Source organism: Scardinius erythrophthalmus (genome assembly GCF_964197995.2).
Source record: "Scardinius erythrophthalmus genome assembly, chromosome: 12".
NCBI classification, from domain to species: domain Eukaryota; kingdom Metazoa; phylum Chordata; class Actinopteri; order Cypriniformes; family Leuciscidae; genus Scardinius; species Scardinius erythrophthalmus.
This window is the reverse complement of record NC_138232.1, coordinates 39,733,596-39,757,602: the sequence shown is the minus strand read 5'-3', so window position 1 is coordinate 39,757,602 and position 24,007 is coordinate 39,733,596. Positions and strand designations below refer to the sequence as shown.

Below are 24,007 nucleotides of genomic sequence, written 5' to 3'. Positions count from 1 at the left end.
AGTGTTATTTTAGTGTCAGTGAAATTATATTGTTAAATTTTGATTCAGATTTAATGTTTATATTTGGTGTGTTAATTTTCATTTTAAAGTTTTAGTAATTTTGATGTGTTTGTCATTTTTATTTATTTAAAAAAAATTCTATATAGTTTTAGTTCTATTTTATTTAACTTTAGTTATTTTAGTACTTCAACTGAACAAAAATGCAATGTTGCCTTGGCCACTAGCTGAAATAAAATAAGATTAAGTTTTGTTTTTCTATTTCAATTAATGTTTATCAGTAATTTTAGTTTTTGGTTAACGATAACAATCCTAGTATGCTGTTATTGTTTTGGGTGGTAAACAAGATTTTTTGAAGAATCTTCACACAACTCTTTTACATTCAAAAACGCTCCATATTTACAGCTGTCAAGCTCATGTTTGACGTCAATGATATTTGCTCTCAGCAAGAGACAAAGATGTTTGAAAAAGTTTTTTACATCCATTCTGAAATTATATGTCAAAATAACATGCTTTTGAATTTATATTTTTGAATTAATGTTGGGTTTTTTTGTTCTCTCCGTCTTTTAGATGAGGACTGTAATTTGGAACTGGCATTTTTGGTGGACAGTTCAGAAAGTGCCAAAGGCAACCATGCCCAAGAGAAGCGCTTCGTTACAGATCTCGTTACCCGGATCCAGAACATCAACCTCCAAACCGGACAGGGCTTGAACTTCAGAACTGCTCTCCTTCAGTACAGCAGTCATGTGATCACCGAGCAGAGCTTTAAAGATTGGAGAGGCGTGCCCACCTTCCATGACCGCATTGCGCCCATTCCCTACATAGGGCACGGTACCTACACCACCTACGCCATCACCAACCTCACCCGCATCTACCTGGAGGAGTCCGGCCCTGGCACCGTGAAGGTGGCCATTCTGCTGTACGACGGCGTGTCGCATCCCAAGAATCCCGATATTTTCTCTGCTTTAGCTGATGCCAAGAACCAAGGGATTAAATTCTTCACAGTAGGTTTCACATCCGCTGCCAACGTGGAGCAGCTGCGACTACTGGCCAGTCCTCCAGCCGCCCGCTACGTACACAACCTACAGGACAAGAGCGTCGTGGACAAGATCGTCAAAGAGATTGTGAGTAGTGCTTTTGTTTTCCAATAGGAAAATTGTCTAGTATTTTTTTTTTTTTTCATAGTTTACATCAATCAAAATAATTGGACAGCAAATGGGGATTTTGTTCTGGTACTTAGGTTTATAGTACTTTTGAAAAGTTTGACTCAAATATAGGCTATACAAAAGATCCACTGATCTGAGCTGCGATCCGCATTTATTTTATAGCTCTGTTATGTATACTGAATGTCAACAGTTGTGTCATTTGTGTCTATTTTTATTTCTCCTGCGGTCTGTTTGTAGAAATGTCTGAAAAACATTTTTCATCAAGTCTTGTGAGCCATGAAAGAGCAACATCTGAGCAGTAAAACATCCATCAGGATTGCCCAAACAAGGCAGTTGAGCCAAGAGCTGTGAAAACAATAAGCTTTTGGTTCTTGGGGAGCAACTTTGAAGTGTAGACATTATGTTGCTCAAATGCTTGTGAAGGCCAAAATGAAGGATTTATATCTCTTGAGGGATCTTAGATCAAGGGGGGGACAGGGTTTCGGAGATTGTGTGCTACTGTGAAGCCTCACTCTTCTTCATACACACATCTGCAGTATAGCAGCTATGGAAAATGGGCTGTCTTATCTCTGTATCTCACCTGAGGACATGGGGAAAAAAGTTGATTCCTTGAACAGGGCATTAGGCATAATGAGTAAATGTTCACTCATACACCGCTTATCTCAAGTTAAAAAACCCTAAAGGAGAAGTTGCCCTGCAGTACTAGAGAAAAGTGCCAATTCCTAAGCCATTTTTTTATTACCTGATAAAGAGATACAAAGCATACCTAAAAAAAAAAAAAAATCCAGGTATGCATCAATGTATTTGGCAATAAAAGCAATTATCAATGATATTGGATGTTGCCCAATTGTTTAAAAACAGCCAATTATCAGGGCCGCTTATATCCTATCAATCAAGAGGGGGGCAAAAAAAAAAAAACTGATTGGAAATCATGCTGTGTATGAAGAAAATGTCTCTTGTGAGACAATGGCAACAGAATTGCAATTTGTAGGGTGGAACAGTAAGTAATGTTTTCTGTTTATAACTGAAAGCAGTTTCTCTTTAACTTTTATTCTCTCCATAACATGTTTTCTACATTTTATTTCAAAATTGTGTAGTAAATTGTAATTAATTTGAAACAAGGTATAAAATGCCGAACCACCAAATTCTAAATAATCGGATATTGATATCGGCACAGAAATGTTTAATCGGTGCATCCATATGTTACGGTTGATCTGTGTTTGTTTTGGGTGGGTTTCCTTCCTGTGTTTCAGGCCCCGTTTACACGAAGGGAAGACGCAGATATTTCCCTGCGGTTTGGCCTCTCATTTACACAAAAAACCCGTTTTCATCACAGAAAACGATTAAAAAAAGATCCGGCCAAAGTGGAGATTTCTGATAACGCCGGTTATGTGTTGCTGTGTCAACTGGGAGAAACGGGGTTTTAGGTTCTCAAACGTCACATTATGCGCCAGAAAATGCTTAACGTCATGTGATCACCCTAGGAAGTCGCTCGTGTTATTCGTTGTTGTCGATTCTGAGGATTCTGATTGGCTTGCATGGCTTTATCCTTCTCCCTACACTGGCACCCATAGGTTTGGCATAGTTATGATGGCGCTCGACAGCGGGTTGATGTAAGGGACAACTTTTTTGAAAACTATGTTGTGTGCACGATGTTATTATTGAAAACAGGGGGGGGGGGGTATTCGTTTCTCTAAATACCCGGCTATGTGTAAATGTGGCCTCAGTTTGGTTTTTCATTGATTTGATTATCAGTTGCACTTGTTGTTCATTTCGATGATTGGTTTGGTTGTGTATTCTGTTGAATTCAGTCTGTTCTCGTCATTTATACTGGTTGTTGTGAGTCTTAGTATCCGGTTCGTGTTTTGTTTTGAGTTGGGGTTTAATAATCGCCATTCGCCACAACTGCGTTTAGATCCTGCTTTTCTCGTCTTGTTTGCAACTGAACCATAACCGGACACCATACACCCAAATACCTTGCTGAAAAGACCATCATAATTTCTTTGCTGATCCAGGTTGTTTCATGCTGGTGAAGTTGGTCAACCAACATATTCTTTCCAATAAAACTGGTTGTCATGTCTGTCTCAAGAGTGAGATTCCTCCCATCTGTTTCTTCAGGGTTTTATTAAAAATCCTTCGACAGTTCCAAATGACCTTGGCTGACGTTTTTAGGATTGTTTCCTATTAGTAGACTGGAATGCTGGATCTTAGTGTATGTGGAGTGGTGTAAACCTACAAAATGTCTTTTCTGACCTCTGTGTCTCACAGCACAAAGCATCTGCACATGGTCAGGAAACTTTTACGACTGAATATGTTAGCCAGCGCTGCTGTCTCGTGCTAAAGGTTCCCCTGTGCTTTTCAGATAATAGAAAACAGCAGATCACAGAAGAGACAACCAAGCCCATGACATCACACCATAGCTGCTGGAAAATCCAGCCAGAATCAGCATTTGATGGTTATAAATGTTCCTTCCAGACTGGACAAATTTCTGGATACTTTTCCCAAAAGCAAGTTCCATTGTTACCAACAGAGATCAATGGAGCTTGCAACCATAGTTAGATAACAATGCTTTTGGGAAATGCACCGCTGGTAGATGTTGACCATAACTAGTTAGGACTGGTAGGCTGCTTTGGCTAAGCTAGTGGGGGCTTGATTGAGCTGATTAACCATGGGGGTGGGCGATATGACCAAAATCTTATATCACGATATGAATAATTGTATTTCATGATAACAATATATATCATGATATAGTTGTTTTTGCTTTAAATAAAGTTTTTATGATATAAAAATTTAATTGAAATTTCATAAATCTCATCACCAGTTTCAATACTATAAAAAACTAATACTAGCTACTAAATACTAATACTAAAAAACTCAAGCTCACTGAAGTAAACATATTCAGTGAAAAAATACAATAATTACAAGCAATAGACAAGACAAGACAAAAAAAAAAACTACAATAGAACAAAGACACAAATGAAATAGACCAACCTGAAAAATGTAAGCACTATAACTGCAACGAAGCAGGTTTATTAGACTGCTATCACTTTAAGAGCGAATGCACTGATTTAATATTCTGATACACATGTGCTTTCTTTCTCAACCATTTATGTCCACTAAAGACATAAACGACTGTGTTTATGAAGATACTACTCACAAAGACAAAAAAAAAAATAATATAAGTGTGTATTTGACTGTTCAGTGGCGCTAAAAAGAACTCTAGGCGCTATGTTCAGTACTAAGTTCAGTATGAGCAGCGGCTTTAAGTGCGCTCGTTTCAGATGTGTGCGCTGAAAAACAGTCTCTCAGACAGCACACATACACCAAAATTAGTCCTCTTTCGCTGCTTATTGCACTTAAACGGATTTAAAAACCACTTGTTTTTAAACCACAAGGCTTAGATAAGCTTTCCAGACGGCACAGAACGGCAACGTCACGCGAGCGTAACCGCGATAGAGACGATAGTCCAAAATTTCTACCGGTTAATCGTGTCTACCGGAATATATCGCTCACTCCTAATGTTTTATCATCGCAAGCTGGAATGCTGTTTTCTTTGGTCATTTCAACAGAGTTAAATATCTGAGAAAACATCTACTGTATGGCAGGCAAATCCATATTCTCAGATTGAAATGAAATGTTCCTGTCCCTGCTGGAATATCCAGCCAAACTACATTTACAGTGATGAATGATTTGGTTTTGCAGGGTCTTATATGGTCTAAGATGGTAGATTGTGATGGTTTTAATCAACCAGAATACCAGTTTATTGGGCTGATGTTGAACAGGTAGATCTTGATCATGCTGGTCAGAGCTGATCGACTACTTTGACAAAACTGATGTAGACCTGGCTCAACTGCTTGGCCAGTTTGACCACCTTAAACTGTTATTCTTTTCAGCAGGAATGGCTGTTTTCTGGCTCAATGTGTGGGTGTATGAGTGATATTCCCAAAATATTCCCAAATTCTGAGAGTAAACTGACCAAAATAGTCTACTACTACAGTTTACTCTGGTTTTAAATCATGAATTCATTTTTTAAATGTCTTTTTATATTAATTGTATCAGTTTTGTGGATATAACCAATGTGTTTAGCTTCTCGACTGTAGATCTGATGTAGTCAATTAGGATTACAGGGATGTCTTCAGGAACAATAGTAATTTTCCTCATGTATTGAATGTAAATGGTCTTTACAGGTGTACATCTGAAGAATCTGGCAGTATTACTGGTATTAGAGCAGAATAACAGTTAGCGGGCTGCAGTTTTTGCAAAAGGAACATCTGTTTCTCATTGACTTTGTGCCGGGTCAGAGCTTTAGGGTACTACGAGCAGCATGATCCTGCATGCAGAATGAATATCTCACCTTCTGCACGCTATATTCATGCTCTGGAATGACTGTTGATGCAGGTGCTTGTCATAGAGACAAGAAAAGCACAGTTAGGTGCTTTAATCGAAGGCCAGGAGCATTCAAATGGTCTGCTCTGCTGCTCTACTGTCTCGGTGTTTGCATCTGTTAATCAGCTGCTCGTTCAAACTAAGCGTTACACACACTTTAAGTTACATAGGAAATGCGTCTTTCCAGTGTGTCATTATGTCAACGGTGTGTGCTGTTAACAATCAAGAAGAAAGCTGCAATTAAATTTCCTTTGTTCTCATGGTTGCCTGTGATTCCCAGATTACGCCATCTGTCTATCATCACTGACTTTAAAGTTTAAAAAAGATCTTTTAGCTAAGGAATGTTGTCGGAAATGTGTCTCTCTCTGTTTTTTGTTTTTTGCTTTATTCATACACATGTGCACCAATCATGCAAAACACACACCGTCTAGTCAAATCTGGCATAAGAAACACCTAATAAAAAAATCATCCTGGCATGTGGAACTTCAGGCTTTCTTCCAATATATGATGTCATGACGTGTTTCGAAAAGAAACTAAATGTGGGACATTTGTTTTTCTGAAAGTTGTTTGGGACATTTGTACACTTTGTGAGTGTCAGTGTTATTGTTCAATGCAAAATAAGAAAGAAATTGTCCCTCTTTTGGGTTGTTTGATTCTGAATTCCCATTTCTAGATGTTTTCATGACTGCCGTTCTGCGACACTTCAGAATATCAAATATTACAATCTCGGAAAAATGTGATTAGTTCGGCTTTATTCTGTAGCTCTGAGGGTTAACTGGGCTTCTAATATTCGTGAACTTGCCTTGACAGCTTACAGTGACTAGTATTACATGTTTAAGGTTAATAAAAAAAGTTAATTAACTGATGACAGCATATCTCAGAGACCGCCTGCAGACATTCACCACCTTTTCAGTTTACGTTAGATGTCTGATACCAAAACATGCAACAATTTTTGTTAATTACATTCTTGAAAATGTCTTATAATTCTTGTGCATTTTTCTTGTAAATTCACCTTTGTCAATTTTGTTCCCTTCTAGACTGAGGTAGCTAATGAAGTGGTAAGTGTTTGTCTCAACACATTCATTTAGGACACTTATTAGTGACATTAGTGTGACTAAAGATGTGTGTGTGTGTGTGTGTGTGTGTGTGTGTGTGTGTGTGTGTGTGTGTGTGTGTGTGTGTGTGTGTGTGTGTGTGTGTGTGTGTGTGTGTGTGTGTGTGTGTGTGTGTGTGTGTGTGTGTGTGTGTGTGTGTGTGTGTGTTCCAACAGTGTCCTCTTTCCCCAAAATGCACTTGTGAGAAAGGAGATCGAGGACCCAGTGGACCCGCTGTAAGTGTCAAACATTCGTAAACCATTTCTAGCCCCTTATGTGATGTTTAATAAACACAGCATTTAATATAAATTCTGAGATTTTATGTTTCTGCACATTTTTAATAAAGATAAAGAGAAGAAACACCCACCCAGATTGATTAAAGTGACTGAACAAACAAGAATTTTAACTGCTATGAACAATTATAAAATAAATGGTTCAGCCAAATATTTAAATTCTGTAATTATTCACGCTTATGTCATTCCAAACCTGTTTGCTATTATTTTTGTATTACCAATTTTTGCAGTATATCCACACAGATGTTGTCCATATAGTGATGATTTAAGGTCATATCTGTCAATCTCACAGTAAAAATTGTAACATAAAAAAACTAACATAAAATCAGTCCCTATGATGGTCAAATTTTGTTTAAATATTGCAGTCAAATAAATAATTAAAATATTGATAGTATTTTAAAACAAAAATGCGTCATTGCTATTTTAAATAAGTATAGCATTTTCATATTTTTTTCAATAGGTCCAGAATAGAGCACATAAACATAAAGAAATGATTCTGTATTGACTAGTTTTACCACTTAAAAATGAAATTCCTCATCTATAGACAGTCAACATAATGATTTGGGGCCAGTTGCGTAAACATAGCCATTATGTTGAGACTGTGTCTTAAGAAATAGTCTAACTCGTATCAGAATAGACCAATCTACGTTTGTATGTAACTGACTTAAAAAATGAATGAACAGTCTTAAAGAAAACAATTGGGTGACTAACTTATAAGACTTTATTATAAGCTGTTAATCAAATCATTCTCTTTCTCTGAGAACCACAGGGTAAAAAGGGTCGTCCTGGAGATGATGGAAGTCCAGGAGCTAAAGGACAAAAGGTCAAAGTTGTCTTTAATCAACTAAATTAATTATTTATCCCGTGTTAACATCTAAAATGTGTTGAACGTCCTGCAGGGAGAGGGCGGTTTCAGTGGATCTCCTGGACGAGACGGGACAGAGGTGAACCTGGCTAGAACAAGGCCTACCTTCGCTCTATTTTGACATTATCTGCTTGCGTAATTGCTCTTTCTCACCATGTGTTCTTACTGATCATTAGGGGAAACCTGGATACAAAGGAGAAAAGGTAAAATGATGCATCACAGAAGAAAATCAGCTGATATTACAGAACAAGTGGAGCATGCTGCTAGCAATGCCATATCATGGGTTAGAAATCCAAAGAATGCATGAACTGATTAAAAAATAAATATATACCTTGAAATGCAATATGCAAAAAAGTCACATCAGCCAAATGCATAAATGTAAATGTAAACAAATTTTTTGCAATCCTTAATGGTGTACTAAATCATTTCTCTGTTTATGTTGTGCTTTAACTGTCTGTTAATATAGAAAATGAAATATATAATTATACAATATAATAAAAAAAATGTGGAATTTAATTTTATAAATTGTTTAAAATGTCTTGTTTGTTAGTCGCTTAGGATAAATGTGTTTGCTAAATGAATGTAAAATGTGTTAAATCTAACTCAAGAGATTTGAACGAAATACAAAAGATCAGATTTTCCTTACCCGCCTGAAAAGCCAAACAGAGTAGTATTTGACTTGCAGAATGCGATTTATGTAGATCATATTAAAGATATCTGTCAAAAGTACTACATATTTCTAGTAAGTCCATAAAATTACTTGGCATACCTTTAAATTGTATTGTGTGTTTATATCCAAAGTGGTACTGACCATGAAACACATTTTTAGGGAGAGCGAGGAGAGTGTGGAACGCCAGGAGTCAAAGGAGACCGAGTGAGTGACGCTTCAGTGCAGTTCATGCACAATAACATGTAACTATGTTTAATTTTGACTGAGTCTGATTCTTTTAAGGGTCCGGAGGGTCCTGTTGGTATCAGAGGAAGTCGAGGGCTACAGGTATGTCTTTTAAACTGCATTTGTGAAAATGCAAAACAAGCATTGATTCTCTCTTTCAGTAGTATTTTACCGTATTCAATCTGCAGGGTTTGCCCGGACCGAATGGAGACATTGGACCAGAGGGCCTAACAGGCAAAAAAGTGAGTCAGATTCAACAATCTCAGCTTTCAAATACAGTAAAGCAGCACTTTTCCAGATAGCAGGTGGAAAAGTTTAGGAAATGTTTGGGACAACCCAATGCCATGAGCATTCTTCCATGTTCATGCATGATAACTTAAATCCCGTGTATGAGCTTGTAGGGTGCTGACACTAAAAGATTGACATTAAAACATATTTTTAATTTTAACACTCAAAAGCTCTAGATCTAGTTCTCTGTGGTGCTGTTATGCATGTGTGTGCTATACATATATATAAGGAGAACTCAGAGCTTAATTATTTTCCTGGAATGTTCTTTTTTTTCATGCACTGATGGCTGTCATGTTTCAGCCGAGCAACATATTAATGTCTGGACTTGCACACGCAGAATGCATGTGTGTGTGTGTGTGGCAGCACAGATCTGTATTTGACAGGTTAAGGTGTTCTGCCTAATGTGTGTGAACACAGTAATTGCAGTCTTTAGTTTGTAAGAAAAAATGATGTGGACGTCGAAGATCTCAAAAATGAAGTTTATTACAGCATAGCAGTGGCAAGGTACACGAAGCACCTTGGGTTCACCGGCGTTCACCAGAATGAACCCAGAACATCGAGATCTCAAACCTTTTATTCTGTTACAGTTTTACCACTCTTGATGTAAATGACGTTGCTCTTGTTGCAACAGTTTTGGTCTGTATGTTAATGAAGTTGTGTGTCCCACACCCATTCCCATTCTACAACTGATGATGATCATTTTCTCAGGATGTGATCAACCCAAATGGTGTAGAAACAATATAACTTGACTTTCTTTCATCTCTATGATAATTAAGCCATTTTGGGGATGAACTCATTCTAAAACATATTTTGGAGTGGAATCTGGGTCGAGGCAGACTACAAAGTTCAGTGTGTCTGACATGAGCCATGTGTCCTCAAATACTTCCATTGCATCTGCCCAATGACAAATGCTGGCAGACATGTGTGCCTGATATAAATAATAGTCATGAAATTATCTTTATAATGTCATGGTTATTGTTATTTTTCCATTAAACAGATGCTGATATTCAGAGCAGACACATTCAGCAGCACGTGTTTATTTTGGTGCCCATATTAACACAGGCTTGATGACAAGCACTTTGGGCCCTATTTTAACGATCTGAAATGTAAAAGTATCAAGCGCGAAACGCAATTAACTTTGTGAAATACCAATCAGAACCAATCAGAGCGACATCTCACATTCCCTTTAAGAGCAGGCGTGCTTGTTCCATGGCGGATGGCTATTATAACAGTGGATTTGCCAGGCGCGTGCCAGGAGCGGTTCACAGCCGAGGAGACCGACGTTCTCGTCAGGGCCGTAAAAGACAGAGAAGTGACATTGGGGATGGAGAAACCCACCCAAATTAGCTTCGGTTAAACAGGCGTATAATAATTTGGGTGAATGTGTAAGCTAGATTTATGCCGATTTTTTCACATCTTCATGGACACAACAATGATTTCCCTCGTGGAATATTTTTCCTTGTATTAATGTATGGTTTTCTAAAAATGAGAATTGCTGCTTCTGTGTAGATGAGATAAGCAAAGTGTGTGCGTGTTGTGCACGCGCTACATTGATTATGGCCAAGCATGCGCCCTTAAAATAGCGTATGAATAACATGGGCAACGCGCAACTTTAGACTAGGTTTTTCCTGGTCAGTGGCGGAATTGTTTTCTGGAACTGCAAAATAGCACCAGGGAACGTTTGCGCCGGAACACGCCTCCTCTTTTCGCTGAACCGCCCCGGGAGCGCAAGTTCATTTCCTAATTTACCGACGTGCGTCTGTGGAGGGAAAATTCCGCTTTGCGCGGGTGCAAAATAGGAATGATACATGCGTCGGTGTACAAAGTCAATTGCGCTGGGTGCAAGATAGGCCCCACTGACTTTATATTCAGTAAATATGACTGAATATTCGTTCTGTGTTGATGAAATGCCATTGTGATTTAAAAATGATCCCCCTCTTAACCCTCATGTCGCTGTAAAAACATAATGAGAAATATTGAAGTTTAATTGCTAATGCAACCTTTTTACACACAGACTGAACAGATTGAAGCATTGCTTGGTAATTGGTTGACATAAATTGGTATTATCTAATTGTGTAGTTAAATTTAACAGCTGGCAAAACTCAAAAAATTTCAGAAATTCAAAGTTTGTGTAAGCAGAACTGACAGATTTTTATTTTGTACTTATACATCAAAACTCAAAACAATGAAACAGTTCAGTTTACTTAAAATATATCAGTTCTGTGAACTTGAAAGAAAAAGAAAGTTCTAAGTACTCATAAAAGTTAATTTGACTGAACTAATTAGTTTAATTTAAGTTTGTCCTACTCAAACCAATTAATTATTTTGAGCGTTAGGGTTTACAGTGATGGCTGAGATAAGTGGAGAGCATTGCGTTCGCAGATTACACTTATATTGGATCTGTTGTCATTGTTCTGAATGGTTCTGCTTCTTCAGGGGGAGAGAGGCTTTCCTGGACCACCAGGAATACAGGGCGAGACGGGCACTGGGCTTCCGGGACCAAAGGTTGGCCTGAATTATATATAAAAACCTATGATATCTGGAACCCAATGTGATCATAACGTGTGTTTTCTCAATCTGTAGGGTGATGTGGGTTTCCAAGGCAGAATGGGTCCTCCCGGGCCTCCTGGGCTCGGCGAGCCGGGTCTACCGGTAAAGATGTGCAATTTCTTAATGCTCACACTAGGGGGGGCGCAATCGACACCGAACACAGCATAAAACTCTACCATTATGTTTACCTTTACAGGGGCCACAGGGGCCGCAGGGTTTGCCTGGAGAGAAGGGCCCTACAGGAGAGGGTTTACCGGGGCCAAAGGTACACACATCATTGCACACAATTTTAAGTGTTTTCATCATTTTTTCCAATTCAGTGTGCATGAGTCATATCAAGGCTTTTAGGCAAGGCAAGGCAAGGCAAGTCAAGTTTATTTATATAGCACATTTCATACACTATGGCAATTCAAAGTGCTTTACATGGAAAGGAATAAAAGTAATCACAAAATAAAAGCAAGGAAAATTAAAACAGTTCTTCAAAATGCTTTACATAGAAAGAAATTAAAATATCACTCTATGGCAATTCAAAGTGCTTTGCATAGAAAATGAGCACAAAATAAAAGCAAGGGAAATGAAAACAGTTATAAAAGGAATTAAAAGAGATAAATGATACAGTTATAAAATGAATTAGAGTAAAATATCATAAAAAGATGATACATAGAATAAACTTCTCATCTGGCAAAACACCGGTGTATCTTATTTTACATATAGTTTTACTCTTTTAGGAGGTTTAATTTTTTTTTTTATGCAAGCTGTGTCTTGTGTGCGTGGTTTATATCAGAGAACCTTTGAAATGTCTGAACCTTGTGTCATTTGACTTCAGTTTATATTCCTGAGCGATCCAGCATTCTTTCATCTGTTTTTTCATTAAATAATGGAACATAATCAATCCTGCCGTCGTTTGACTCTGCATGTGAAAAATGCAGGGTGTGTCAGATACTGTATATTTATGCATTTGGCAGATGCTTTTATACAGCACGACTCAAAGTGCATTTAGTGAGTGTTACCTTGGAATCAAACCCATGACTTTGGCATTGTTATCGCTCCAGTTGAAGTGTGTTGGCACAGGGCAGAATGAGTAATTTTAACTAGTGGTGTTTGTTAAGGCAACCATTATTAACAACCACAACATCTTAGCAACCACGTAACAACTCCCTGGCAACTACTCAGATACCGTACACTGATACACTGAGACAATTTAAACTCAGAAATTGCTAGTATATTTCAGAAATAATAATTATTTGATGGTTTAAACATTTGTCTTTCACAGGGTGAGAGGGGTCTGGAGGGCCCGAAAGGACCCAGAGGACCAGCAGGTCCTGGCATTAAAGGAGACAAGGTAAAACATATAGATGGGTTTTCAATGACACGTCGATGGCATACTTTTTATTTTTAGGTGAACTATTCCTTAAATCGCTTTCTTTCTCAAGCTCAAAAGTTTGTGTAATGTATTTGTAGGGGTGGGTGATATATAACCAAAATCTTATTTCATGATAGGAGAAATTTTATTTCACGATAACGATATATATATATCACAATATAGTTATTTTAATTTAATTTTATTTTATTTTTGTTATTAAAAATAATGAAGAAGCCATTTACAAACAATAGGACAAATACAATATAACAAAAATAAGAATTAAACAAATTAAGTTTTTCAGGTACAATAGATGTATTTAACATGCAGTTAGAAATAGTACAGAAAATGAATAATCAAATGTAAAAATAAAATACTGCATAGTCTTCACTGTGTGAATTCAATATAAATGTATTCTTTTTAAAGCTACAAAAGTTATTCAGTCGAGAGCAGTGAGTGATTTTCTCTTGGTGTCACAGAGAGCTGCAGGTATATTAGACTGCTGTCACTTTAAGACCGATTGCACAGATCCATTATACTGATACACATCCGGCTACTTTCACTTGAGAGATAATAGGCTGTGTTTACATGAATACTCCACATAATGTGCATTTTGACATAATTGCGTCAAAGAGAACTGAACGAATGGAGTTAATTTTCACAGAATATTGCACTTAATAACTCTTTTTAACATCGAGCACATCACAAATTCGTGATCGCTTTTGAGAGAGGCATCTTTCCATGCGCGCACTTTATCAGTGTGCCAGTCAGTTCTTTTTCACAACTAATTGCGCTTACGAATTTTTTTGTCTCATTCATGCGTTTCATCTCTAAAGTTTCAATGTTGCTGTGCTACTCATATACTGTATTTATATACCACGATATACACGATGTAGCAAAATCTCTAACGATAGACATTTTATGCCATCGCCACGATATATACAGTAATATCGCCCAGCCCTTCTTATTTGCACAATTTGCATTATTGAATCCCTCTCTGTGGATGTTTGGAGGAACATGTCACAGCTTGCAGTGCAGTCAGTTCTCAGCCTGTGGCCCAGACATATGAATAATATCAATGTTGTATCTACTACACATTCCAAATCATTTTAAAAACTAGATTGTACATGAGCTGACAAATTTGCTTATGCAGTATATTTGTGTTTATTCCCTTCAGGGTGATTCTGGTCCTCCTGGGCTTCAAGGTCCAGTTGGACTTCCTGGAGAAGGGATCCAAGGACAGAAGGTGCTGACAAACTTATGATCTGCGCATGATGGCATAAAAACGTTTTGTATATCCATAGCCAAGAATGCATTGATCATTTTTCACATGGTGATTGTTTTAGGGTGTGGAAGGACCACGTGGACCCCCGGGAAGCAGAGGGCCGTCGGGCGAGGGCTACCCGGGATCAAAGGCAAGAGTTTCCCATCATGCTATAAACACAGTCGCCAAATAGTATTAGGTCCTGTATAAACGTTATTTGATAACATATGGAGACGTCTATATGTTTGCAAATGTGCTCTTGAAGGGTGACCAAGGTTTACCAGGTGAGAGTGGTGCACCAGGAGAGAGAGGAGCAGGAGAACCGGGAGCTAAAGTAAGTCTTCTTCACTTCACTATTAAATCTACAATCATCATGAAAACATTTGTTCATGTAGTTGGCTTTTACAGTGTATATATGTGTATGCTTAACTCCTAATGATCCTGATTTTAAAGTATTGTCTATATACATGTGTAGGGGGAACCTGGAGCTCCAGGGTTTTCAGGATTACCAGGATTACCTGGGGAAGATGGAGCTCCAGGACAGAAGGTACCAGTCTCACCTTCATCACTGAGACATTTGCTCAGCATCAACACATCAGAAAAAGACACTCATTGTCGTATCTCTGTGTGTATTTCAGGGAGAACCAGGAGCCTCGGGGTCGAGGGGCCCTGAAGGGGCAGCAGGAGTGGGCATCCAGGGTGAAAAAGTATCTCTTTCACTTCTCTCACATGTTTACCTTTCTAAAATCATCTTAACCCTATAAAGCCGACTGTATCATATTTAATGCGCATATTTTTTTTTAAGGCCTCTAAATAATCAGGCTGATCAAAACTTTGCTGTAAAACCAATTGCACACAATCTACTACATGATTTATGTCGTCTGATTGATAGTTCAAACTTTTTTTCAGCAAATAATAGGCCTTTTAGTGTACAGGTAATTGTAAAAATGTCCACCTTCAGGTTGTGGTTCACTTGTCTTTTTGCTGTGAAATCTTTTATATTGTTAGTAATGTTTCAAGATGAAAGCTTAGTGGACTGGACTTTGGTTTACTTGATTATCTATACATAATATTTAGAAACATCATGGTAAAATTTGATTATCAAATATGATCTATCAGGCTTTTAATGAACTTTTATTTGTTTATTATTACATTGCACTATATGATTTGCCCTCCACAAATACAACTACACAGAGATCATAAAACGAAGCATTTAAATATAATTTTACCGAGACATTATTGGTAAAATAGAATGACATCTGATGTTTATATACATTTTATGTAAGCAGTCTGCCAAACTGTTATAAAAATCAATAATAATTTTATCTTGATGCTTATTGATGTAGTGTTTTGTTAATGTGATGTTGTGCAGGGTGATCAGGGTCAGCGGGGAATCCGTGGGTTAGCAGGGCCATCAGGAATAGCTGGACCCTCAGGGTCAAAGGTGAGTGAGATCAGTGAATCTGGAAGATTTTGTCTTTTGGTTTATTATATCATACAAAATGAGTTTGAGGGTAAAAATAACTAAGATAATTTTCATTCTGTTTTTTATTAATGTCTTTGTAGGGAGAGCCTGGCACCCCTGGGCGACTGGGTTTACCTGGACTACCAGGACGTGCTATACCAGGACCAAAAGTAAAAGCTTTTCTATTTAAGTTTTTTGGTATTTGCACTATAAAACAAAGAAAACTTAAATTTAAAGTTACTTTCAGACTTTTGACCACAAAAAAAAAACACACACATATATATATATATATATATATATATATATATATATATATATATATATATATACACTACCATTCAAAAGTTTGGGGTCAGTAAGATTTTTAATGTTTTTAAAAGAAGTCTGTTCCGCTCACTAAGGCTGCATTTATTTGATAAAAAAAAAACAATATTTTTTTTTTTAAATGACTGTTTTCTATTTTAATATATTTTAAACTGTAATTTATTCCTGTGATCAAAGCTGAATTTTCAGCATCATCACTCCAGTCTTCAGTGTCACATGATCCTTCAGAAATCATTCTAATATGCTGATTTGATGCTCAAGAAACATTCATTATTATTATAAATGTTGAAAACAGTTGTGTACAATTTTTTTCAAAATTCTTCGATGAATAGAAAGTTCAAAAGAACAGCATTTATTTAAAATAGAATATTTTCTAACATTATAAATGTCGTTTGATCAGACGTTTGAAACGTTTGATCAGTTTAACTCATCCTTGATGAGTAAAAGTATTGATTTATTTTATTTCTTTCCCCCAAAAATAAAATAAAAATTCTTACTGACCCCAAAGTTTACTGTTTTGTTTATATCACAGCTCGGTATTATATATATATATATAAAGCACATTTATGTGCATATGTGCCCTATATAGTGCATTATGATCAATTCAAAATAGTAATTGTGTGAACAAGTGACCAATTTTAGCCGCAGCTTCAGCGTCTATTTGTAGTGTAGGGGGCGGAGCTTCAGATTCTAGAGAGCATTTGATTGGACAGAAAATCTGATCCTGACGCTGAAGTGCAGGTGACGTCATCAAAATAGTTGATCCATAATGGCAGAAGTGAGAGACTGTAAGTTTTGAACGCTTACATCTTCTAAATGCAAATTTTGTGATTTTTTTGGAGCTCACTAGCGTATAGATAACTGTACGGCCAAGATACTCATACTAAAAGCCAAAAAAACTTTAATTTTGATATCATGGGGACTTAAAGTGCCCAATTATATCTGCTTTTTCGAATTTTACCTTTCATGTGGTGTGTAATTGAGCTGTTTGTGAATGTAAAAGGTCTGCAAAGTTTTAAAGATCAAAGTGCACGACAAATAAATGTATTGTCTCCTAAAAGAAAGAATCGATTCTGAATTGCTGAAACGAGTCGTCATCAATTCCAGTCTCACTTCCTGTTACAAACCTATGTAACAATGTAACACATTTGCATAATGGTCTTCATTGGCTGCCCGCAAATAATGTCTACTTTGATCCTCAGACACTTTAGTTGTTGCTGAGACTCTAAGAGTTAGTGTCGACATGTCAAGAAGACGATGTTTTCAGCTGCGAATCCACTTTGCATGAACTTCAAAAGGATAATTGATTTGGAAAAACCAACACCATTGTTACTGTTCATATCACTGCGTATCAAGCTCTGAGAAAGCCTCCGGAGCTGAAATTCAGAAATGGTGATAGGCATTTAGTTTCCAACATGTGCTGTAAGCGGTCGACCAGTCATAACAGATTGGGCTGTCTAACCAATCAGAGCAGAGCAGACTCTCATAAAGGAGGGGTTTAGAGAGCAAACTCATCGAACAAACAGTTTTTAGACTCTTTGAGAAATTATGTGATGTGCAATGCATATTTTGAGAAAATCAAAGTGTTTTTGACCTTGGATGCATGTAAACCTGTTGTAGGAGACTTTAAAATAACATAATAACGTCTCATTGTAGGGTGACCCGGGCCCATCGGGTCCACCTGGTTTAGTAGGAGAGACAGGATATGGACTTCCTGGACCAAAGGTACATTTAATTCTTATTTATTGCTAAAGTTGTAAAATAAATATTTTACTCTGTTATTAATGATGTCAGTTCTTGATCAAAGTTCATTGGATAGCTCATGCTTTGTTTCTCAGGGTGATCGTGGTGACCCTGGTCCTCTTGGTCAAAGCGGCCCTAAAGGCGACGGCTATCCTGGTCCCTCAGTACGTTAAACATCCACAAAATCCTATTGAAATCCCTTTCGTGCTCATGGCATCATAGAAATCTTCATTATTCAGCATGAGGCTATATTTTGTTGTTGTTGTGTGTGTCATTTGTTCGTTGGCTTCCTTTTCAGGGGCCTCCTGGTGTCCCTGGTCTTCCAGGAGAACCTGGTCAAGAGGGCATCGGAATACCAGGACCAAAGGTAGGATGGTTCTTATGTTTCACCCTAAAGTGAAAATATTATGAACATATAGTGTGTAAACACAGATATTTTATCGTGACTGTGTCTCAGGGTGATGTTGGCTTCAGAGGTTTACCAGGCCAAGCTGGACCTCCAGGGGAAGGACTGCAAGGACCACCCGTACGTCATCAAACACTGTCCGATAGTGATGATGTGTTGAGTTAGCCCTTGTCAATCTCTCTCAGCCCTTCTTAGTCTTGATTTAGCACATTATTGCATTAGATCTTCTCCCATTGTGCCATACGATTTCTAAATGAGATGGGTAAGATGCAGGCATTATAATTAAATAAGTAAAATTAATTTAAAATGTGAAAATATAAAATATAAATTCTATGTTATTGTAATATTTACACTACCATTAAAAGTTTGGGTCAGTAATATATATATTTTTTTAAAGAAATAAATGCCTTTATTAAGCAAGGACATAATAAATTTCATCAAAAGTGAAAGTAAAGATGTAAAAAACTGAAAATCCTGAAATAATATTAATATAAAGCAGCACAACTGTTTTCAACATTGATAATAATAAGAAATGTTTTTTGAGCAGCAAATCATCATATTAGAATGATTTCTGAAGGATCATGTGACACTGAAGACTGGAGTAATGATGCTGAAAATTCAGATTTGATCACAGGATATGTTCACATAGAAAACACTTCTTTTAAACTGCAATAATAGTTTTTATTTTTAAATGCTGTTTTTACTGTTTTTTTATCAAATAAATTCAGCCTTGGTGAGCAGAAGACACTTATTAAAAAAATATTATCAACCACCAATATTTGAGCGGTATATAATTTATATTTTATAGTACAAAATATTAAAGTGCCATCTGCAAACAAATGTAGATTGTGCTTTTCTCATAATTAATAGAGATAAGTTGTAATAAGTAAAAAAACCAAAAAAAACAAAATTTCTTTAAAATAAATGCCACTTTCTTTGTTTTGTTTTGTTATCTAATGCAATAATATTCAGACATTTTTAACGAATAAAAACTTTCTTTGGAATACATCCCATTCCTCAAAGGTTTCATCGATTACCACATCATCTTAACACCACATTTATCATAGTACTGTATCCATGATCGTATATTCACAGCCAGAAACACACATGCACCTGCTTCAAATCTTTTACATATGTCCAACAAATCCAGATAATGTAATCCAGTGACATAAACGTCATTCCAGATGTCCGAGTTCTGCTTTTATCTCTGCACGAATGTGTTTTAACTTTTGATTTATGCTGAATAATCTCTCTCAGGGCAACATGGGAAGACCAGGACCTCCTGGGCCAACTGGGCCACCAGGACAAGGCATACAGGGTCCAAAAGTGAGGCACTGGCATACACACATCATAAATATTTGAACACATATCTATATCTAAACCTAAGCGCACATCTTTTATACTCTATTACAGGGAGATCAGGGGTCGCAGGGTGTATCCGGGCCAAGGGGACCTCCTGGAGAAGGAATGCCAGGGTCAAAGGTCTCAGGTTTTGTTATATAATCTGTGTTACATGATTGAATATTCAAATATTGTAATGTAAGGTCCTTTTGTGTTTCTCAGGGGGATCGTGGAGGTCAGGGCGAGAGAGGGATGAAGGGAGTTAAAGGTGACATGGGAGATTCTGGCATTCCTGGACAAACAGTTAGTAAACTAACCTCAGCGTTAACAGAGCATTTTAATCGGTCATTAAACCATATCTATGAGTTTCTGTTTCATTTAGGATGCAGCCTAAACAGTAGACTGCAAAATAAGTTGTGGAACCGAGCCATATTGTCATAATTTATTATTTCGGCTGAATTATGTTTATAAAAAAAAATTTGTGTCATTAATTATAACTCACTTTTTCAGGGTAGACCAGGAATCAAAGGAGACTCTGGGCTAACGGTATGTCTTTCACATCATCATACTACAATATTCAAAACTCACTGTGCATATTTCACTCATTCAAATATGATGTTTGTTTTTAGAGGGACGACATCATCAGATTGATCAGGGAGATTTGTGGTATGTTGCATCACATATTACTCTTAATATACAACGTGATATGCTTTATGTTTCGTTCAAAAGTTTGGAGTCGGTACGATTTTTTTTATGATTTTGAAAAAAGATTCTTCTTCTCACCAAGGCTGCATTTATTTATGAAAAATACAGTAACCTGAAATATTGTGAAACATTATTACAATGTTTCTATTTGAATCAGTGTTATTATTGTTTTATTAGTATTTTGAATTAGCTTTTAGTTTTATATTTTTAGTTTTCTTGTTCATTTTGTTTTCTGTATATACAAATGTGCTTTTGTCATTGTATTATTTTTTTTAAAGAAATATTGCTATTAGGTTTGATTTATTTTTATTTCAGTTTTAATTTAGTTTTAATAATTTAATAATTGTAGTGCTTCAGCTTAAACTTATTTCAGTTTATTTCCAAAATGTCTAATTTTCCTTTAGTTTAAGTTTTTCAACTAATATTTATTTATTTATTTATTTCAGCTTTATTTCATTTAACAGAAATGTTTGTAATAGTTTTAGCTTGTTAATGATAACCCTGATTTCAATATATTGTAAAGTGTAATTTATTCCTGTGATCAAAGACATCATTACTCCAGTCTTCAGTGTCACATGACCCTTCAGAAATCATTCTAATATGATGATTTGCTGCTCAAGAAACATTTATTATTATAATAAATGTTTCATGTTGTTGTTGAAACTGTCAATCTTTTTCAGGATTCTTGAATAAATAGAAAGTAAAAAAAAAAACAGCATTTATTTGAAATTAGATTTACATCATAAATGTCTTTACTGTCACATTTGATCAAGTTAATGCATCCTTGCTCAATAAAAGTATGAATTTCTTTAAAAAGTTTTACTGACCCCAAACGTTTAAATGGTATATATTATAGCATACTTTTAGGCCAGTCTCACAGGTTTTAAGTTCATGAAATATACTGTACTGTCTTTCAGGCTGTGGAGTGAAATGTAAAGAGCGTCCTATGGAGCTGGTGTTTGTGATTGACAGCTCTGAGAGCGTTGGGCCTGAGAACTTTGAGATCATAAAGGACTTTGTGGCCGCACTAGTGGACAGACTCACTGTGGGACGTAATGCCACTCGAGTTGGCCTCGTTTGTTACAGTCTTGAGGTCCAGCTTGAGTTCAACCTCGCTCGCTACATGACCAAACAAGATGTTAAACAAGCCATTCACAGGGTTCCCTACATGGGCGAGGGCACGTACACCGGCTCTGCCATCCGCAAAGCAACTCACGAAGCGTTTTACAGCGCGAGGACGGGTGTGAGAAAGGTTGCCATTGTCATCACAGACGGGCAAACAGACAAACGTGAGCCTGTGAAGCTGGAGATCGCTGTTAGGGAGGCGCACGCAGCCAACATTGAGATGTACGCTCTGGGGATTGTTAACATTAGTGATCCGACACAGGAAGAGTTTCTCCAGGAGCTTAATCTCATTGCGTCGGACCCTGACACTGAGCACATGTACTACATAGACGACTTCAACACCTTGCCAGGTAATAGATACAGCAAGCTTGAGGCTGAATGCCAGTTCACATACTTCTCTGCTGATGGTAAGGTACATACTTCGAATACTGAACGTATGGATGTGTGCAGTCTGCCGTCAATAATATGTGCATGATGCTTTTTCCCACAGAATGTTATCTCTTTATTTTTAATTATGATTTGATTGCACTGCTAACAACTTAATACATTTTACACACAAACTTAAATAAACTTTAATTTTTGGATATTAACTGCACTTCACTTCCTAAATTAAACATTCATAATAGAGAGATCATGCAGTGCAGAATTATGCTAGAATCATTCATAGTTGTGTTTCATTACCAGTACATTATATATCATTTTTTTTTTTTTATCTAAACACATACATTTAAAAACTGCTTCATATCCTTTATAAACCTGGGGAAAAAATGCATAGGAAAAATCATTATCATTATTATTATTATTATTATTATTATTATTATTATTATATATATTATTTGTATGTATATAATTTTTCAAAGTTGTAAATATAACAAAGATTTTTGGAGTATGTTTTACAAGAAAATATTATTTCATTCTTTATACTATAACATTTCATGTTTAATTCAATGTATTACTTGCCATTTTTGTAATTATTTGCGAAATTTACTGACTGAAATTTTTTTTAAGTAAATATATAATATATCTCCCATTTTTTCCCTCTTTTTAATTGTCCCCCATACAGCTCTGGAGTCGAAACTAGTCAATCAGCTCTGCGAGGATGAGAACGGAGCACTTATCTTCAGTCGCATTAATGGTTTTGAAAACGGATATGGAATTAATGGGAACCGCATCAATGGGAACGGCAGGTATAATTCTGGCACCAACATAAATGAAGGGAACAGAGAGAACAAGGGATCACAATCTGGGATGAACACTGTAACTCAAGAGCGCGGGAAGGGAGAAACGTTTGCTGTAACATTTGGTCCAGACATTAATAAGGTTAGTGCACTGAAGATAATGAATGGATTTTTATATTTGTGCTCTAATTTAATTTTGTTTTGAGTTTTGTGTGTGTGCGTGTGTGCGTGCGTGTGTGCGTGCGTGCGTGCGTGTGTGTGTGTGTGTGTGTGTGTGTGTGTGTGCGTGTGTGCGTGTAATGTTCCCTTAGGAGGCTGAGCGTGTAACTGAGACACCAGACATAAACACTGCAGAGGAGAGGAGCGGTAGAGGAGATACTCCAACATTCACTAGGACATCCACAAATAGCAGACCTTCGTCAGGGACATCATCATCATCCACAACTGTGAACTCATCATCATCCTCGGTGCTGTTCATACCAGCGCCACGACCACCGTTGCCTAAAGGTAAACACATGACACACTCACTAATACAATACAAAATACACATAAGTTTGGAGTCAGTAAACATATATATATATATATATATATATATATATATTTTTTATTTTATTTTTTTTCAATTAATAATTTTATTCAGCATTAAATTGGTCAAAAGTAACAGTAGAGACTTTTACAATGTTTCAAAATATTTCTATTTCAAATAAATGCTGTTCTTTTGAACTTCTATTCATCAAAGAATGCTGAAAAAATGTATCACGGTTTACACACACACACACACACACACACACACAAATATTACAGATCCCAAACATTTGAAATGTGGTGTACATAAAAATACAAAGAGACACTTTTCACAAGCAAAAATTCCTGAATTTGTAGTTACTCATTCATTACTTACTTGCTTGCTTACATTAATGGGCGAAATCCAATCAGAAATAAAACCTAAAACATTTGCCATCTCTTCTTTGGACCATGCATTTAGTCACAGTTATGGTGGCAGAGAGAGAGCTTAACATGCTGCAACTAAAGAAAACGCATGCATATAGAAAAAACACCAGCTTTGTGAAGGGATTCATGTGTTCACTTTCATTTGGGCACATAAACATTGTCTGGAATTTGCCCAATAACAAAAGCAAGTGACCAAGTGACATATTCTCAGACATTGCCCACCAGACAGGATCTGAAATGTAATCTTGCTAAACATTGTTTTTACATCTATGTTCAGAGTTTGTGTCTCTGGACCCCCGCTGTGAGCTGCTCCTGGATCAGGGCCCTTGTCGGGACTATAACATCCGATGGTACTACGACCGGCAGGCCAACGCCTGCGCACAGTTCTGGTATGGAGGCTGTGATGGGAACCGGAACCGCTTTGACACAGAAGAAGAGTGCAAGAGGACGTGTGTGGTCGTGAGAGCAGGTAAAACACACTCCTGAGAAGTAAATATTACAGCAAATGAAAGTGGACACCAGTTCCTGCCATTTAGTCACACTATTTTCTTTGCATTTAGGAGGCTGATATCAATTGTGGATACATTTTCCTTTGTCTGTAATTCCTCACT

At 36.9% G+C, this 24,007-nt stretch overlaps 1 protein-coding gene across 1 annotated transcript; it reads left to right on the top strand.

Annotated features, from left to right (window-relative positions):
- Positions 1–563: 563 nt before the first annotated feature.
- col28a2b (collagen, type XXVIII, alpha 2b) lies at positions 564–23,882 on the top strand (the record flags this gene model as incomplete). Its single annotated transcript, XM_081380535.1, has 33 exons — positions 564–1,121; positions 6,587–6,607; positions 6,820–6,879; positions 7,706–7,759; positions 7,836–7,880; positions 7,978–8,004; positions 8,631–8,675; positions 8,754–8,798; positions 8,885–8,938; positions 11,421–11,489; positions 11,568–11,636; positions 11,731–11,799; positions 12,808–12,876; positions 14,072–14,140; positions 14,241–14,309; positions 14,424–14,492; positions 14,634–14,705; positions 14,797–14,865; positions 15,531–15,602; positions 15,725–15,793; positions 17,604–17,672; positions 17,786–17,854; positions 17,989–18,057; positions 18,148–18,216; positions 19,354–19,422; positions 19,510–19,578; positions 19,660–19,740; positions 19,948–19,983; positions 20,067–20,103; positions 21,060–21,617; positions 22,331–22,587; positions 22,757–22,952; positions 23,674–23,882. Coding segments are annotated over 33 exons (3,462 nt in total), but the record flags the coding sequence as incomplete, so codon positions are not given.
- Between the last annotated feature and the right edge of the window lie 125 nt (positions 23,883–24,007).